Genomic DNA, 19002 nt, shown 5'->3' on the forward strand with positions numbered 1-19002 from the left:
CCCCACAGACTTCAGGCAAAGATGCCAAGAAGGACACGGTTCCCATCTAGTATTTCAAAAAACAGTTTTATTTACAGTATCGTACACCTCCACTCCCACCTTAGTGATTGACCCTGCCTGAGACCCAGTAAGCACAACTGAAACCGATCCCTGCAAAGGAGAGTCAGGAGCCGCAGAGGCTGCGCTACAGCGAGAGCGGTGCTAGTGCCCAGCAGGGCATGGGGAGCAGCACCCGCCCCGCGGCCGAGAGCGGGCAGGAAAGGGCAGGAGGCTCCTGCTGGGGCCACGGCCGGCTGCCTGCCCCTCGGGGCAGGGGCCTAACGCTCCAGGAGGTCTTAGCACTGCTGGTGGAGAGGGATGGCACCCCAGGACAGGCGCTGGCCAGGCAAGCTCTGGAGCTCACAGCAGCGGCAGGCACATGGTGCCAGGGTGAGGACTGAGAGGAGCCAGCCTCACCTACCACACCAGCGAGAAGCAGCCCTCCCCGGGCCTTGAGACCCTCTCCCCAACAGCAACAGCAAACGGTGCAGACACCCTGTCCCCCACCGGCCCCTCGTGGCTGCTCCTGCGCTCCTTGAGGACTCCCAGTTCGCCCCAGCATCTCAGTGTTGGGCAGGTTATCTTTTGCTGGGCTGGCAGCCGTACCCACTTTCCCCAGGAGACGCAGGACAGAGGAGCCTCGCGGGCCAGTGCCTACCGCAGCCTCCGAGGCAGCCGGCAGTCCAGAGGTAGTCCAGGGCCCCGCTGGATGCCAGGGCTCAGCTGAAGAAATAGGTGGAATCCATCACCTTCTTCAGGCTGAATTCTCCTGGGGGAAGGGAGAGGAGAGGTCAGAGGAGAGCGGGGTCAGGGCAGGGTGGAGATAGGGCAACTGGGAGAGAAGCTGCCCCAAGCCCTGCTTCAGCTTCCTGCAGAAAACTACTTCAGCTCAGCCCCTTTTGCAGGGTAGGTCAAGACAACAGGGATCTTAGAGGTCTTCCAGGAACTGATGTCCCTCCAAATTTATCTAGGACAGTGGTAGGAAGAGCAAGACAGAGGAGCGCAAGAGCAGCACGGCAGGGAAGGAAGAGAGGAGTGCACAGCCTCACGGTCCACGCCATCCCCGCCCCGGGATCGTGCTGCCTCTGGGGCTGACCACGGCAGCTGCTCAACAGCAACGGAGCACTGGCCTGTTCCGTTCCGCAAAGGTTGGCCAGATGGTCTGGCAGAGGCAGGGCTGAGAGATCAGGAGGAGTTAAACTAATTGCCTTGATCCCATCGCATGTGTATCATCTAGATCCCGGCAATTACCACGCTGAGCGCCTCACTCCCATCTCCAGGCAAATGCCTTGGTTGGAGACAGACGGGAGAGGAACAACAAGACAGGGGACGGGACGAGCTGGGTCAACCTGGGAAAAATCCCAGGGGCTCAGCTCCAGGAAAGGCAGGGACCGCTCACAGGGATGCTACAGGGGAACATCTTGAGGCACTGCCCCATGGCTCTGCAGTCCAGCACAGGCAGGAAAGTCTGATCTTAGGGGACAGCTTTAGCACAGCTGGCCAGACCCTCACTATGTCCAACTTCAGACACCTCATGAGCTCAGTGATTTTGGGGGCCACTCCCCATCTCACTCCCCTTGTCTCCAAACTGCTCCTGAGCTTTGCAGTTCCTGTCCTGTGCTCCTACCTGTCTTGGGGACATTCGATAGCTGCTCCATCAGCTTCTTCTGCCAGAGGGCTCGAGTCTCTCTGCCGGGGCTGGATGAACCAGAAGGAAAGCAAATCAACATGGGAGCTCTGGGAGAAGGTGCACCCTCCTCTGCTCCCCAGTGCAGGCCCCTGACAACAGGATTCAGCTCTTCCAAAACACATTACACACCCTGCAGCAGCAGCTCAGCCCCTGCCACAGCAGCCCTAGGCAGGTGCTGAGGCATCTACAGAGCCTGCCCAGGATCGGGTCGGTCTGTGCCGTCTGGCTGGCTCTGTGGTGGTAACTGAGGACCACACACCGGGCCGCCCCAACATGTGTCTTCACTGCTCCTCACTCCTCATTCACAGTGGGGAACCCAAGGCACCGACATTACGGCCCACCCCAGGCCCACCGAGGGATTCAAGCACCAAACCCTGCTTCAGTTCTGCAGCAAAAGGATGAGGACACCTTGTTTTTCACAGCGAGGTTTAAGGCAATTTGGGCATCAGTCAAGAAGGAAACACAACTTCCCTCCAGAGCAGCCCCCAGGCAGATGACACAACCCGTGAGCATCTGGGCACAAGAACCCCCGGGAGAAGGAATCGGTGTGGGCAGGAAGGAGAGTGGTGGCTGTTCGCCAACAGGCAAGGAATACCTGCAGTACTTCTCCAGCATGAACTCGGACAGATCCTGCAGGATCTTCTCGCTGTGCAGAGCCACAAATTGCTGCCGACAGATCTGATCCAGGGAGCAATGGTGAGTCGCAGGTTAACAGCCGTTTTCCCCTCCTTCCCCTCAGTGCTTCTCAGCCAAGACAGGTCAGAAGCGAGGGGCAGGGAAGGCAGTGGGAAGGGGGGGCTGCCAGACAAGGGTGAAGGGAATCAGCCTGGAGAGGTGGGAAGCAAAGGCTGACCCCCATTTATCAATCTACTGGACAACAGCCCTTGCAGCACTCCAGGAGAAAGAGCCCAGGGCAGGAGAGAGGCACTGACTCCGCTAGGCGCTGCGTTTAGTGCTGATTTACAGGCACAGATTCTCCCTGACGCCCTCCTTGAAGGGTGGAGGAGATGGGGCTACGGCACCAGAAAATCAGCTGCAACCGCCAGCAAGCACCCCAGGTTCACCTTGCCTGGGTAAATAAATCAGCCTACGGAGCAAAACCCAGGGGAGGCAAGGGCTGGCAAGTGCTCAGAGGACAGATCAGTAAGATCCCTGCTCACAAGCGACCCTTTTACCTGGTTCATGATATCCACGGTGAGCGCGTGAGTCCAGTAGCAATCGTGGACTGAGACGAAGGTCAGACCCTGCCTGGGAGGCAGCAGAAGGTGCCATGAAGTCGAGCCGAGAGCCCCCTCTCTGCGACATCCCCTACCCCGGGCAGACCCTCTTGCTGGGACATAAGCAGGGACCGCGCAAGGAGGGGGACGCCCCGCGCAGCACCTGCAGATCTTCAGAGGGAATCTGCTAACCCCGCGATCTCCCTGTCCCTGCCCTGCTGCCTCCGCTCAACCCTTCTCTGCCAGGAACCCCAATCACCCACCCTCCAGGGGAACCTCTTTCCCACACCGCACGCCTCGCCCTGGTGACGCTCTCCCAGCAGAGACCCGAATCCCGGAGCCAGGGAAGAGTCCCAGCTGCCTGTTCCCTACCTGAGGCAGTGCAGAGCCGTAAGCATCATGTGCGTGGAGTCCAGGGAGTGGATGAAGTTGGGTGGGAAGGCGTTCTTCTGCTTCACTGTATCGGGCTTCCTGCAGCACAGAGTGGGAGACGGGAGGAGCTGAGGCACTTCCAGGGCCGAAGGTGAGAGTGCCAGCACAGTCAGTGCCAGCCAAGACCTGGGATTGATGGGGGCAGCCCTGGAGGGCCCCAAGGCTCTGCTGAAGCGCAGGGCCCCGCTCCTCCGGCTGGCTTTCTGCGGCTCAGGGGGATACCAGGAGCTTCGGCACTCACTGGCAAGTTCCACTGATGGGAAGGTTTTGTCCCCAAAGCACAGGCTGGGGACAGCAGGGGCTCAGTAAAGACCGTGGTTTCATATACTTACTGGCTGCTGTTGGAATTTTTCACGCTCAAGTTCTGCATGCTGCAATTCAGCTGCAGGGAGAGAAAGGGGATCAGCTCTCACACTGCGCTGCCCAGCCAGCACTGCCCCGAACTTCTGGGGAGGGGATCGCGCCGCCCACGATCTACTCTGCTCTGCAGGAAACCGCAACGAGGGGCCTGGGCAGGGACCCTTCCAGGACATCCCAGTCCCCATGGCAGCTGTCACTCCCCAGTGACACCTTGCCTGCTTCCCCTCCTGAGGATGCTGGCAGGCATCCTTCCCCCCTTCCCAACGGATTCACCCCTGCGAGGGCTAGGAGAAGGGCTCCTGGAGGTGAGCGGCTGTGAGGACGAGACAGGCTGGGGAGACGTGAGTCAGCGCAGCAGCGCGTGGGGGGCGAGAGCAGCAAGACTGAATCACGCGAGCCCTGAGGAAGGTTCCTCGGTGCGGGGAACGGGCCCGTGCTCCAGCTGCCTGAGTGGGACGGGAGCAGCAGAGCTTCCTCACCAGCCCACCCACACACTCCAGTCTCCGCAGGGAGTGACGAGGCTGGAGGACGTGCCTGCACACACAAATTCTACCTGCTCTGCAGGCTCACCCGCAGGCAATGCCAACCTGCCGGGCTTTAGCTTGCTGTCTCGAAGCCCGGCTGCCCTCTCCCTGCTCCCCACCACGGCAGAGGGAGGGGTAGGTGAGTCCCACACACCAGATACTCACCACAGTGGACCTGGACCGATAGTAGGGCTGCACAATGGGGAGACCCAGCGGCGTGACCCACTCCACCGTCCGTCCCGACTGGGCAATGAGCTTGGCACTCTCCGTCAGCCAGTTCTTTAGCAGAGCGAAGTGGGGAAGAAAGTGGCTGGAGTTAGTACGGGCAGCTGGGAGACCCTATCCTCTCCCAGCACAGGCGAGCCCGACTCCTGCCACCAACTGTGACAGTCCAGCGCTTACGGGGGAGTTCGGCCCTGCAGCAGGCACAACCCCACACCTCTGGGCTGGGATAGGAGGATCCTCTCTGGGCCAGGACCCAGAAGAACCATCTCTCCCCATGGAGCATCCCCTGGTCTACGTACGGGTGGACCCTGGTCTACGTACGGGTGGACCACGGAAGAAGAAAAGGCAGAGAGAGATAAGAGGAAACAGGCACCTTACCTGGATATCTCGAGTTGCTGAGAACATCTCCTTGATGCCGTTGAAGACCTGCTTTACGAGGTAGTGAGACGCTTCCCACAGGTATTCCTGCACAGACCAAAGGCAGAGCGAGGGGTCAGGCAAAGGGGCAGCAAAAAATTGCTTCCATCGCAGCCTGTGCTAAGTCTCGAGCTGTTGCAGATGGCTGTGGGTTGCGATGGAGTGAGGCTGATATCAGCATTTCAGACGGCTCCTTGTCCGAGGACAGGCTGATCTCTCCTGGACAAACAGGAGGCTCTCGCTGCCTCATCTGCCCCAGGAACGTAACACACAGCAGAAACTCCCAGCACCAACCTGCCAGGGCAATCACCCGCTCTCACAGTGGGGTCACAGAACACAAAGCGGGTGCCAGGAGGAGCAAGCCACAAGGGCCACAGAGACAAAGGCCACTTCCAGAGGGAACAGCACTGCCACAAACCTTGGTTTGCATCTGAAAAACACCAGCTGAGGCTGTCAGGCCACCAAGCTGGGCCCAGGAAGGATGAGGAGCAGCCCCACCTGAAGAATCCCTCCCCACCCACAAGTGCTGGCAGACAGCTCTCCTGGAGAAGCCTGGCACAGGTATGGGGGGGCTCAGTCCTGCACACCCCTCTGCTGGCTGAGATTTGGGGGGGTAAGGAGAGAGCAAGGCAGGAAGGAAACCCACAGGAAAGGCAGTGCAGGTACCTCTCCCAGCAGGGACTGGGAGCTGAGCAAAACACTGCTGGGGGAGGCCAAGCAGGCATGCTACCTCAGGGAACTCGTCAATCTCCTTGAGACGCTTCTCCATCTGCAGCCGCCCGCCGTAGCGCGTGACGCCGTACACCACCGTCATCACCGTTTGCTTCACCACCTTGCGGCTGATGAAGCCTTGCAGCACCCGGGCGATCTTCACCCCCTGTTCAGCATCCTTCTTCCGAAACTCTTCCACCTGAGGAGGAGAGCACCCTGGGAGGTCAGCCCTACGGCAAGCCGTGCTGGCCCAAGCCCCCTCCACGGCTGGGGGAGAGTCAGGGGGGCCACATGAGAGTCTCCCAGCTGTGAGCTGCCTGGCCTGAAGTCCCATCAGAAACCCTGCAGCCCATCTTCATCTGCCCTGGTTAACAGAGATCATCTGCTGACAGAATCAAGAGGTATCTGCATCTCACAGATAACCATGCCCGCGGGGACCAGAGCCTTCCACTGCTGCCTCAGCAGAGCAGTGTCACTTGGCAGCTGGGTGGTGCCGGGCATTACAAGGACATGGCACTAGGACTGTGGCTCAGGACTCGGGTTCTCCTGACTCTGCCACCCTAATAATAACCCTGAGCAAACCGTGCACCCTCCATGTGCTCCCCCCATCCTCTGGTGCGGTGCTGCCTGGATAAAACAGGCTGAGACCTAGAAGGGAGAGCCAGGGGTTCAAGACCAGTTGATTGAGTCTGGTAGACCTCAGCCCACTGCCCAACAGGCTCATTTCACATCATGTCTTGCCAAGAAAACTGAAGACTTAGCAGCAGTGCTAAAGGCTGAATCTCTCCCCCTTCCCTCCTACCCAGCTCAAACAAAGAAAATCCCATAACCTGCGGGCCAGCCAGCTGCGACCAAGAGACGAGGAACACTCTCTGCTCTCTTCCACCTCTCTACCCTACTTCTCCCAGACTTCATTCAGGAGAAGTGAGGACAGCGGAAATCCCAGTGGATTTCTCATAGCTACCTCTGTCAGGACAGATCTCCAGCCAGATCCCCACTGTGGATCCCATTCGAGGAGGGAGAGACTCTCTGCCTGTGACCAGCTCATGCTTTCCCAGCCCTCTGTACCCTGCTCTTACCTCGACCTTTCTCCTTGGGAGCTGGAGTGACCCTGTGCAACACGCTGCAAGGGGGGGAAGCAGGTCCAGGAGGACACCTCTCCGTGCCCCCGCTGTGCCTCACCTGCTGGGCCACTGCACTGTAGACATCCTGGGGGACATTGCAGGGCATCAGGTTGACGGAGATGGCACCAATAAGGTCCCGGCCAAGAGCTGCATAGTGCTGCAGACCATTGCAAGAGCCGTCCTGGGTGTGGAAAGAGAGCAGGGTGGAAACGAGGTGTTAGCGTGCAGATGGAGCCCTGCTCATTCGCCCCCGCTCAAGGGCACAGATACACTTGGCTCAGAAGGTTATTGCCTTTCTTCCCCTCCTCTGCTCGGACGGGTTTGCAGCTGATTTCCCAGCAGTGGCCGGGGCCACACCAGTTTCCATTTTCCTTCTGGCCAGTTTTCCTCTCTGGGTCTCATCGCTAACTACTGCTGTCTATGAGGTTTAAAAAAAAAAAAAAAAAAGAAAACCTCACATCACGCTGCCCCCTCCGTGAATTTTCAAAGACATCAGAGCTCTGTGGAAACACTGAAAAACAGAAAATTTGGAAAACAACAAGTCTGTCTGGGGTGCTAAAAGAAGCCCCAAGAGCCAGCAGTCAAAACAACCTCGGAAAACCCAGGAGCGGGATCAGAGGCAGGAAGAGGCAGGCCAAGCCAAAGATCACTCAGCAAGCCCCAGCTGACCCCGAGGCTCCAGCGAGCTGCGCTGCTCTGCTCCGTGGCTGATGAAAACATCCTTCTGACAGAAACCAGCTCCAACCCAGCCTTTCCCAAGAGGCACGCCGACCGATCCGTCGCACAGCTGCCCTGACAGCCCCTCCTGGGACCACGATCAGCCTGGCTGAGACAGGCAGGACCTGAACGACGGTGTGGGAAGGTCCTGCTGTTCCCCAAACAGAAACGCTTCTCACCGAAGATGTGCTGCTGCTTTGGACCATCTCTGCTCCTCCTGGGCTTGGGCTCTGCCAGGTCAAAGGGAGCCTGTAGCTGCTGGCAGGATCAACCCTCCCCTCCTCCCCACACCCTGCAGTGCAGCAAGTCGCAGAGCTGAGAACTGACAGGGCTCCGGCAGCCCTCGCCGCGGCAGAAGAGCTGCCTCTATTAACCAAGTGCTGATGACTCAGGTGGAAAGAAACTCGGGTGCCCTCCAGAAGAAGTCCTTGCTTGAATTTCATTAACGGCACCCTCCACACACCCCCGACTGCTCTTGATCTTTTTTGTTGTCATAACAGTATCAGTTTAGATGGTCTCATACATATTCCAGACCACCGCTACTGGCAGAATACACCCTGTTCTCCCCCCCACCTTCATTAGGGCCATCTGATCTTCTAATGAGATAAATGAGCAAGCCCCTCTCACCAGGAAAACAATTAATCTTTGTCTCCCATGCAGCAAGGGGATTTATCAGTACGGACAGATAGCTGGCTGGGCAGCGGCTGCAGAGAGCGCTGCAGATCTGCTGGGAGGCAGCAGGGAGAAAGGGCTGAGTGCTGGGCTAACGGGAGCGGCTGCCTGGCTCCTCTCCGGCCGGGAAGGACAGATGCCTTCAGAGAGCCGAGCAGCACCTGAGCGATGGCACTTGTCCCGCTCAGAGTGTGGGCACGTCTGGCACCGAGCAGGGACATGGGGAATGACAGCCACGTCACCCAATGCAGGGGACAGGTCAGCTCTGTCCCCCTGCCCTTCTCCAGAGGTGCAGACCTCCCGTCTTTTGCTCCTGCAGAGCTGCTTGGCTCCAGCCTCAGAACAGGAGCGGAGCAAAGGCCCCCAAGGCCTCAGCACAGCCCCAAGCACTTCACATGGGCAGGTGCTGCCACGCACCCACGCCACATCCCACCCAGCCCGGGTCGGGCTGATTTCCAGTCCTGATCCTGCAGCTAGAGAAGGAAAGACGGGCCCAGCTCTCACCCTGCGGGAAGCTGACGGCGATCTCCCAGACAGGCTCTGCTCCAGCCAAAGGAGCACTTAACTGTACCGGCTCGTTAATGGCTGCACGCAGCAGCAAACTGCTGGAGTTCTCAAGCCAAGACGCCCGTAGACTGCACTCCCATTCTTAAGAAAGCCACATGGCGTAGTAAATGCAGCACTGGAGACCTGGATGCTTCCGTCCTGCCCTGAGCTTTCTGCCCTGCCCGTTTTCCTCCCCCTGCTCAGCCACGCAGATCCATTGGGCTCCCACCTGGTGAACTGGGAAGTGAGAGATGTAGGCTGCTGGATCCGGGGACCGGGAGGCTTTGGCGATTTCCATACAGCACGCCAAGGCTTGCCAGGGTTCATCGGTGTTCATCCACCACTTCCTGCCCTGGGAAAACAAAAGCACACTCTGGTAGGAGCGGGCAGTGCTCTTGTGGCACCCCAAAGCAAAGGCGGGAGCCCCTGCGCTCTCGGGAGATACTGGGCAAGGCACCTCCTCCCACCGTGCTCCATTTCCCTAATCTTTCGTCACATTTTCAGATAGAAATGTATTATTTAGGAAACGCTGCAACGCTTTGTTTCCCTTTTTCCTCTCAAAGCGTTCTCTTTCAAAATGTTTTTGTTTCAAAATGGATTTGATTTCCATTTTATTTCACTTTCTAGAAGCTATGCTAAATAAGAGGAACGGTTAAGTTTCCTCTGAAATTAAAGACAACACCGAGCTCTTTTTTTTGCTTAGCAAATTTGGACAATTGCTATTTGGACTCAAACACAGAGGAACTTCCCTGCTTTTCAGTTTGGTCACTGAAGGAGAACCTGCCTGGGGCTAGCCCACACCATTCCCCCCTGCCCCGGTTCGGGGTCCCACCACTCCACCCCAAGAGCGAGCAGAGCCCTGCCAGCCGTTCCCCACCTACCGTGAGCGGGCGGTCGGCTGAGTCCAGAATCTCCTCCATGATTTCATTGGCATACTCCAACCGCTCCTGCAAGGCGTCCTTCTTCTTCAGCCCCGTGAGGTTAATGAGGTGGATCTTCAGCCAGTCAAGGCCCTTGGGCCCCAGTGGCCTTCCCTCTGCGAAAAGCAGGATGGCCCGGGTGACATCGTTACCGAGGTGGTTGAAATAAGGTGGGCAAGGGTAAGTCCTGCCTCGGAAGTCCATGTTGTGAGGAAACCAGAACACCTTGTCCCTGACGTAGTTGGCAATGGAGAGCTTATAGAGCGCATCCATGCGCAAGCTGTGCATTTCAGCTGTCTTCTTCTTGCACAGCAACAACTCATGCTTTTGGGACTTGTTCCAGGTAGAGGAATTGCTGGGAGCAGCAGAAGGCCTGGGGGCCTCAGAGATGGGCGGTGGGATGTCCAGCTTCTCATTGCCTTTGTCATTGAAGATGGAGATGATGATATCCAGCACCGGCTGGTTAATCTTCCAGGCACAGTTGCCCAGCTGGTTCAGGGCATCCAGCACGGGGTGGAGGTTCACCAGAGGACACTGCTCCAGGAGCAGCTGGTGCTGGACGGCCCCATCCACAAGGCGCATCAACTTGGTGTCATTCAGGACAAAGGCACCAAAATGGGGGGAGGTCCAGGGTACCGGGGGACACAGCATAGGTAGGGCGGAGGAGTTAAAGGTCAGCAAGGTCTCTGCGGCATCTGACACAATCTGGGAGAAGATGGGATGGGGCTTTATCAGCCCAACCTGGAGAGGAGAATCAGAGAGGTGAAGGTCAGCAGTAGGGGATTAGGGCTGGGGCCTGGAAGAACATGTGGTCAGCCACCGCATAAGGATCATGCCAAGAACCGACACCGTCCGCACAGAACCAGAGGATCCTCTAAGTGTCCCTGAGCAGGAAAGGCAGCAGGGAGGGAAAGGCTTGGTTCCGATGAAGAGGTGACCTGCGCAGTCCCAGAACCCCCAGGACAAGGCTCACCTGCCAGCTGCTGCGGAAGGAGTAGATGTGGTAGAGGACGGGGATAAGCTTGGGCTCCAGGCGAGGATTGAGGACGTTCCTGGGCACCTTGACAGCATGCACCAAGAGCTCCAGCATGTGCATGCCCAGGCGCATGACGAGCATGTAGGGCCAGCTGCAGTCCTTCAAGTTCAGGGAAGGCCCAAAGCCTGCTTCTCCCACCAGCTTCTCCCAATATTCCCGTGGCAAGTACTCGTTAGGCTGGGAGGTAGAAGAAGAAAATCGGGTCAGCTGGAGGGGCCACAGCCACGCTGCTCCCAGGGGGTCTGCTGGATGGGATCTATGTACCTGGAACACGGCTCAGAGAAGGACCCTCCTGTCTCTGTGTCCCTGGGAGGTCCTCCCTGACAGGGGTATTTGGGGAAGGACTGCTGACGCGGTTGAGGCCAGCCCAACAGCAAGAACCTGCTTCTGCTGCAGGCCAGGAGAGCAGCGCCGCAAAGCCCTTTCCTCTCGCCACATCCCTGTGCTGACACCCTGTCCCCGCACCACCCTGACCCTCCTTCCCAGACTGCAGATCTGCCTCCCCTCCGCGCCACACACGCAGCTCTGCGCGCGACCTGCTCACCCGGCCCTCGAGCTGCCCAGGTCGGTGGCCTTGGCCCCCTTCTCCCCTCCCATCCTGCCCAGCAAAGCGCACCCTCCTCAAGCCCCAGAGCTCTCCTGCACGGGATGCCTGGCTCCAAGGGATCAACTCTGCCGATTTAAAACCTTCAGAAATACCCACCGCTACACCTGAACCGACCTGCCTGTTGCCAGGGGGGCAGGGGGCCTGCCACGCGCTAGATGGGGCCTTCCCGGTCCTGGTGGCCCCTGCAGCGGCAGATTCCCAAAACCTGGCGCTTGCGAGAAGGTGGACGGACAAACGGCCTTGCCTCGTCTCCGCTCTGCTGCTCGGTAACCCGCAGGCCCCCCCCTCTCCCAGGCGTACCCACCTGGCTGTCCTTCGCCAGCAGGTGGATGTAGTCCCCATAGACCTCCCGCACCTTCTCCAGCTGGCGGCTGCGCAGCTTCCTCTGGGTGATGTATCTGTTGTAGACTTTGGAGCCCAGCTCCCTGGCCAAGACAGCCAGGGATTCTCCTTGTGGAGAGAGGGTGTTGAGGATCTGAGAAAGGGGAAGGTAAAGAGGGTCTTAAGGAGGGAGGAACAGAAAGACGGAGCAGAGAGACAAAGCGGGAGTTAAAGCCCCTGTGTGGGGAGCATAGAAAGATACTGATGCTGAGCAGATGAGGAGGAAGGAAACATGGCCAGGACAGAGCAGGGGCTTCTCTGGCTGCTCAGCACAGGGAGCAGACAGAGCCTGCACCTAAAACCTGGGCAAACTTTGAGGCTTATGCTCTGATCCTGCTGGCCCGAGCGGGACATCAGTGTTTTGCGGCAGCCCTGTGGCCGTCCGGGCGGCCCCGTTCCTGTGGCTCTGCGAGGACAGGGTCCTACCTGCAGCATGATGTCCACGTACTCCTCATCCGGCAGCAGGCACAGGTAGGGGTAGAGAATGTTGTACCCTGACGCTGTCTTGAGCTTGGACATGCTGTTCTTCGACCTCTGCAGGGCCTGGAGGATGGAGTCACGCCACTGGGAACGAAGGGTGGCCAGCAGTTTGCGCTACACAGACATGGAAGACAGTAATGCTGCAGTGAGAGTGTGTCACGAGGGAGCTGCCCCCCTCTATAGGCCACCGACCCCTGCATCTCTCCCACAGGTCCCGAGGGCTGAACCGCCCCCCCTTCCCTCCACACACGCAGCCCCCAGACTCCCTGAGCTTTACCGCTTTAATGGCTTGCGGGGTCAGAGGTTTGGTTGACTCCACGGACTCGATGGTTACAGTGTTGTCCAGCTCCATCTCCAGCTGCTGCTGAAAGCGCTCCTGCAGCTCCTGCACAGAGAAATCCAGCTTGGGATATGACACCATCTTCTCCTGCAAGAAGAGCGAGACATGAAGTGCCAAAAGCCAGAGGAAGAGAAGACATGTTCATTCTCCCAGCTTCCCTGTAAGAGGCACGTGGTGTGAGTCCCTGCTGAAGGCACCTTTCTGGGACCTCCGAGTCCAGAGGTCTGAGGTCTCTGGCTGGCAAACCCCAGGGGGTCTGGAGTAAGAGGCCTCTCCAGAGGCTGCTCTGTTCCTGTGTCATGGTCAAGCATCTCCCCAGGCACCCCCTCCAGCATATGAAGGTCATTTCCAGCCCCCCATGCCAGCCCTCGGCTTCTCTGTTCCTCTAAGGCTGTTGGTAAGGTTATTCACTTCCTCAGAACACGGAGCTGCCTGATGATTTGCGTGGGCTATTGAGCAGAGATCGGGCTAAAAAGTTCTTCCCGTATTACAGTCCTGGGCTGGACCTGAGGACACCTGTGACCACCATTTGGCCAGCTCCAACACATCTCCGAGCTACAGAGACATCCCTGAGCTCTGTGGCTTACTTTGGAGTAGAAGTCCTGGAGCAGAGAAGTCTTGCAGGTCTGGGGGTTGGGTGGAGGGGGCAGCTGGTAGTTGGGCTGGACAATCCTGATGGCCCTCAGCACCTTCTCCTTCTCATCTTCCTCAAACAGGCACTTTTGGAAGAGGTCATCCACATGGAAGCCATCGTTCTTCAGCTGCTGCACACATCTGAAGAGGGGCAGATAAGATAGGCTTAATCTTTCACAGGGGACTCTGCACATTGGACAGAAATCAGCACATAATGAGGCAGGGAACAAAGTTTTTAAACAGAAGACTAAGCATGGAGGAGACCGATGGGAGTGACCGCTTTTGACGATCCAAGAGCCTTGACTGTATCAGGCTTCTCCTTCCTCACTGGGTGATGCCCTCAACAGCATCACCCAGACCCACGTGAGACAAACCACAGGACAAAGAGCCACCCCTCCCAAATCCCTGGCAGCCACAAAAGCAAAACCCTCTCGCAAAGCAAGGCTTGGGGGCTGGCACCCACCAAGAATCAGCTGTGAGCACAGGGCAGGAGACCGACACACGGCTCCAGGCGGGCTGGTGGGGCCTCCCATGCCGGCTGGTTCCCAGCGGCTTTCCCCTGTGCCACCCTTCACGCCAGGGCAGCTGCAGGAGGGTGCAACCTCTCACACCCGTTGGAAAGGCTCTGACAGCCCTGGGGAGCGGGATGTGCCCCGTGCCCTTGCCCTGGGATGCCTCTTCCCTTCTCCTGCGTGCTCTTCAAAGCACGCTCCACGCAGCAACCGCTGGAAGCCTTGCAGCCACTTGTGCCTGAGCGTTCCGATGTCTGCCCAGCCCCAGACGGGGAAAGAACAGTGCAGAAATAGGCATAACCAGGAAACCCACAGAAAGGAGATGCCTCAGTCCACCAAGAGCATGACTGTCGGGCAGCCTGGCAGCAGGATCTGTCCTGTGGGAAGACGGGAGCTCTCCCTGCCCTCCGCACACAGCCAGGAGACAGCTCTCAGGGTTGCAGGAGCTGCTGGGGTGGGAGCTGCTTCCAGAGCACAGCCCGTCCCAACAAGGTCACCCTCCTCAGGTTACAGCGATCAATTATCCACCCCTCCAGCCTGCACCTCTGCGGAGCAGGCGGCTTTCACCTTCACACTCGGGTGGGGAGACTGAGCTCCGCTGCCGTTGTGAGACTGAGCAAAAAGATGCAGGTTCCTTCATCCTCAAATAACCCTGCTCTCCCCTCCAGCCCGAGGCAGCAGAAGGGAACCCACGGGGCTGGTCACAGCTTGGGCAAAGGGGCAGGGGACTGCCAGGGCATAGGAGCACGGCTCGCAGGGCTGCAGCAGGAACAGCCTGAGCGGCCACAGCGCCTGCTGAGAGGAAGCTCTCTTCCCTGCAGCCCCCATCGCTGCCGGGGACCAGAATCCCCTGCACACACCAAGATCTCCCACTCCGCAGCCCCACAAAGGATGCTGCGGGACTGCATCCTCCTGGCTCTGCCGGGCTGAGGCCGGGATCCAAGGCGCAGAAGAGCCCAGAGCCCCACCTGCCGACTGGCCTGGCCAGCGCCGGTGACACTGGAGGGAGGACAGGCAGACCCAGGTGACAACGGTGCCAGCCAGGCCCCAGCCCAGGCCCCCATCAGCCACAGAAAGCAGAATGGGCAGGAGGGAGCCCCTGGCAGCTTTGGGAAAGCATTAAGAGCCCAAGAGGTGACAAACCTGAGCCAGAACTGCAACACGCTGTGAATCCTGCTGCTGCGTGCGTCCCAGCAGTTCGGTACATTTGGGAGCAGGCAGGAGCTTCGGTGAGGAACAGCTCTACATCTCTGCAGACCCACTCTCCCAAAAAACTACCCCACAGCAGCCCAGTTAAAACAAGCAGCTCCCACCTTACACCCTCAAAGGGACCCTGCAGTCTGGGAGCAGAGTGAGAAACAACCCCCATCTCGCACGCTCCCGGCACAGGCTCAGCGCTCCAGACCAAGCCGCTGTCGCGTCCAACTGGGAGAGCGTGTTTCGGAGAGGAAGGGAAACAAGAGCTCGTACCCACACACACAGCGCCAGCAAACAGGAACAGTCGTGGGGAAACGCACACACACACGCACGCCCTGGCGAGGCTTGGGGTTGACAAATCCGTGCAGGTGTGCTATAAACATCTGCCTATAGACAGCCCTACAGGTGTACTGCTGTATTGACGCAACACCCACACACCCAGGCACAAAGTCAATGCCAGTCACTTCTAAATCAGCTGACTGGAAGACATTCACTCAGAGGCATCTAGAACTTGTTTGCCAGCCAAGGGACACACAAGGCCAGTGATAAAGCCCTGAATCACCCAAGGGCGTTTGTGCAGCATTAGCAGATCACCAGAAAGCTTTCTCCATCCTGGAGCTGGTTGTGGTACCAGATCCAAGCACTGCCCCTAGACCCAGCCCGCCGGGATCTCACAGCGCTCCTTCAGCTCCTCGCTTTGGCTCTGACATTTATTCTGCCCATTTTGCTCCATGAAATCCATCTGAATCTCCTGATCACACTCCTCCAGAGAGCTGGCACCCTGCAAAACCCAGCTGTTTGGCTGAGCCGACCAGGAAGAGCAAACTCCACGGAGGTGCTGCAAAAATGAACGGAGGAACCATTCCTACTGGGCAGTGACAGAGCGGCCAGTGGGAGAGAGATGTCCAGGATGGGTGCAGAACCAAGGAGTACCTGACTGGAGGGAGCCGCTCTGTGAGCTCGGGGGGGGAGCAGACACAGCTCTGGCCAGAAGCAAGGTTGTTCTCACCTCCTACATCTCCTTTACCTGCAAGATCTCAGACAAAGTCCCTAGCAGCTGGGGGTGGCAAGGTGGGGGCCCGCTGTGGGAGCTCTGCCCACCCCTAAATCTGGCCACGAGAAGTGGGTCAGAGCATCTAGACGTGCACACAGCAGGGGCAGGTCTTCCCAACCCCCGGCCAGTGCATCTCCTCCCCAGAGCGAGCTCCCAGTTCTCCCAGCACAGCGAAGCGGCAAGCGGTGGAGATGCTGCCCCAGGGCTCGGCGGCACCCTGCGTTACCTCCAGATGGCTTTGGTGGACGACTGGTCCCGGCCCATGCACTCCAGCGCTGCCGCGTAGGAATCCAGGCTGGGCCGGAGGCCGACGGACTCCAGCATGGAAAACAGCCGGCTGATGCGCTGCAAATGGCCCTGCGGATGGAAGGGAAGGGGGCTGTGGACACAGAAACCAACAGCCCCAAATCACAGCTTCACACCCCTCTGCTCGTGTTCAAATTTAGCCACCTCTATCCTGCCCCATCCCCTTCTTCCCCTCAAAGCCACCTCACAGGGATCAGTGGTCTGATTCAGTGGCCTCCTACCAGCTCCATCCCTCTCAGCAGAAGCCAAGGCTTGCGGAAGGCAGATGTGACAAACACAGACAAAACCGTGACCACTGCTTCTACAAGCGTGAGGCTCTTCCTCCTGAGCCAGTCGGCCACCCAGAAAACCTGACAGCCAGACCAGGGCAGCAGCCCGCGGCTCAGTACCTTTCTTGCCCAGCTCCGCATCACGATGTTGTACGCATTGACATTCAAAAGCCTTCTCTTCACAGGGGACCTGTGGTACAAGAGAAGGAACCTCTCAGCCTCCTCTGGCTGCTGCAAGAAGAGGAAGCATTCGAGGTTGGACTGGATGGTCTGCTGCAGGATCTTGTACTGGCTGCTGTCCTTGTCCTCCAGCACCCTCCGAGGCCTCTGCGCCTTTGCACCCTCCTTCACTGCTGCCACCCTGGGCTTGCCGCGGGCGTAGACACCCTGGGGGCCAGCGTGGCTCTGGCTCCAGGCAGCAGCCACTTTAGCCTTTGGGCTCTTCAGGCTTTTCTTGGCTTTAGCTTTGGCCTTGGTCTTCGCCTTGCCCTTTGGTTTGGCCTTGGTCTGGCCCTCCAGAGCCAGCTGGGAGGCAGCGATGGATAACTTCCGCTCCACCTTCAGCTGCCGGATGTACATCTCCTTCTTCAACTTCTCGACCCAGCTGCTGGGCCGGGCCGGGCTCTCATCCCTTCCCCTGGGAGCGGGCTCTTCCTCCGCGGGGCCGGGAGCCGCCGATTTCCGCAGCGGGTCCTGGTATTTGTCATTTCCCAGCGGGGCCAGCTCCACTTTGTTGACCGTCACCTCCGGGACGTTACTGGCCTGGAGCTGCTTCACTCGAGCTTTCAGCACTGCCGGGAAACACACAGGGAGAGGTGAAGGGATGCAAGGCACGGCAGAAGGTTGTGTCCTATCCCAGGGCTTCGCCTTTGGGAGCGCCCAGGAACACGCTCAGGAAAAGAGAGTCCGCACAAGGACTTCTTCCCGCCTTGGCCAGCCCTCCTCCCAGCAATCAGCAGGTTTGATCACTGTCTTTCTGGGATCCACCCATAATCTGTGGCCCGCCCCAGCATGCCGGGGAACCCAACAATGTCACTGCAAGGGAAAAAGCACCAGCTCAGGCTTGTCTGACCTGCCGCCTGGTCGCTTCACTGGGCTTCTCTCCTAGGACCCCATGTCCTCAGCTCACCCGGGCTGAGAGCCCAGAGCCAGAGCATGTTCCAGGTCAGTCTGCAGGGCCCTCGCACACCCCGAAGGGACTCTTCTACTGTCCCTTACGACCACCCTGTGTTTTACAGCAACTCAACGCTCCCTGTGGGTAGGGTGGGCCTCCAGGTCCTTGGGACAGGACAGAACTTGCTCAGGGAGGCCAGCAATTCCATGGGAAGCCCCATATCCTTGTCCAGGCTACAAGTATGTCCAGTCCCAAATATCTTCTTTACAGCTACACAGAATGGGAAGACTCCTCGAAAACCTCCCAGACACTGAACAAGGGAAACCCCTGCAGCTCTCCCAGCCCTCCCCGACTCACCTTCCAGCAGCTCCGTCCTCTCGCAGATGGCATTTCTCCTCGCCTTCTCCGTGGCGCTGGCGGAGGAGTAGTTCCTGAGAACACTCCATGGGATCCCTGCAGCAGAAAGACACAAAGACCAGGAGGTCAGAGCGGGCTTCAGCCCTTACGCCGCGCACTGCCCCACGCCACGGCTGGGCAGTGGGGAGGGCGCAGAGAGGAGAGGGCGAGCGGCGTTTCTCAGCTCAGCTCGGAGGTCCCAGCAACCCCAGCAGCGGTGCCAGAGAAGGGCAGGGGAAGCAGCTCTGTGCCAGCAAGTGAGAGGGACACCCCCCTCGCCCCCTGGCTCTCTCTCTCGGAGGGAACACGACCCCAGGGACACCACAAAGCCCAGCTCTGTTGCAGAGGGTGGCAAGACCCCAGCAACCCCCAGAGCAGGCACCCTATCCCACAGCAGGGACAGGGCCCCAGAGACCCCCATTTCTATCCTTACAGAATGACAACGCCCCAGGACAAGCACAGCCCCCACCTCTATCCCCAAGGGGGGGGGGGCTCATGACGCAAAAAGACCCCCATAGCCCCCGGCTCTGGCCCAGTGGAGTGTTCGGGACGCCAGGGACCCTCACAGCCCCCAGCTCTCCCTGGGGACCACAGGGACCCCACAGCCCCAGCTCCGTCCCCACGGTCGGGCCTCCGGGACCCCACAGCCCCAGTTCCGCCCGGAGGATGAGGGGCAGGACCCCAGGGACCCCCCCCGCTCCACTCCCTCGGGACCCCGCGGCCTCAGGCCCCAGCCCGGCCCAGGCCCCCCGCTCCCGGCCCCTCACCGGCGCCCCGCAGTCGGGCCGGGCCCAGCAGCGCCGCCCGCAGCCGCAGCAGCGACATGCCCCCGCGCTACGCCGCCATGCCGCGCCGCGCTCCCCCACTGCGCAGGCGCCGCCGCGATGCACGCCGGGAGCGGGAGTTCCGCGGCGCCGAACTACAACTCCCATCATGCAGCGCGGCCAAACGCCGCGCCCCCTGGCGGCCGCGGCGGCCCCGACGGGACGGGAGCGAAGCCGAGGGGGACCCGGAGGGGACACGGGGGGGATCCGCGCCCCTCCCGGCCCCGAGCCCGGCGTGCCTCGGGCTGGGCCGCAGACC

At 59.4% G+C, this 19002-nt stretch overlaps 1 protein-coding gene across 3 annotated transcripts; it reads right to left on the minus strand.

Moving 5' to 3' along the window:
* Positions 1 to 52: 52 nt before the first annotated feature.
* Positions 53 to 18825, minus strand: POLRMT (RNA polymerase mitochondrial). 3 transcript variants are annotated; one of them, XM_075175264.1, is made up of 21 exons: positions 18687 to 18824; positions 17881 to 17976; positions 16530 to 17200; positions 16061 to 16191; positions 13026 to 13212; positions 12376 to 12525; positions 12045 to 12212; positions 11542 to 11712; positions 10568 to 10807; positions 9556 to 10335; positions 8904 to 9026; positions 6798 to 6920; positions 5635 to 5814; positions 4866 to 4952; positions 4428 to 4541; positions 3711 to 3760; positions 3319 to 3417; positions 2905 to 2977; positions 2325 to 2407; positions 1667 to 1737; positions 53 to 808 (listed from the first exon to the last, which is right to left on the minus strand). In XM_075175264.1, exons 1-21 carry the CDS (start codon positions 18742 to 18744, stop codon positions 759 to 761), a joined length of 3705 nt encoding a protein of 1234 aa, XP_075031365.1. In that variant the 5' UTR covers positions 18745 to 18824; the 3' UTR covers positions 53 to 758. The 3 variants fall into 3 exon arrangements, with proteins under 3 accessions (XP_075031365.1, XP_075031366.1, XP_075031367.1); XM_075175265.1 differs by lacking the exons at positions 53 to 808; positions 1667 to 1737 and adding an exon at positions 1893 to 2114 and having other exon boundaries at positions 18687 to 18825; XM_075175266.1 differs by lacking the exons at positions 53 to 808; positions 1667 to 1737 and having other exon boundaries at positions 2354 to 2816; positions 18687 to 18825.
* Positions 18826 to 19002: the final 177 nt, after the last annotated feature.

The sequence above is a fragment of the Calonectris borealis genome, chromosome 28, assembly GCF_964195595.1.
Source record: "Calonectris borealis chromosome 28, bCalBor7.hap1.2, whole genome shotgun sequence".
NCBI lineage: Eukaryota > Metazoa > Chordata > Aves > Procellariiformes > Procellariidae > Calonectris > Calonectris borealis.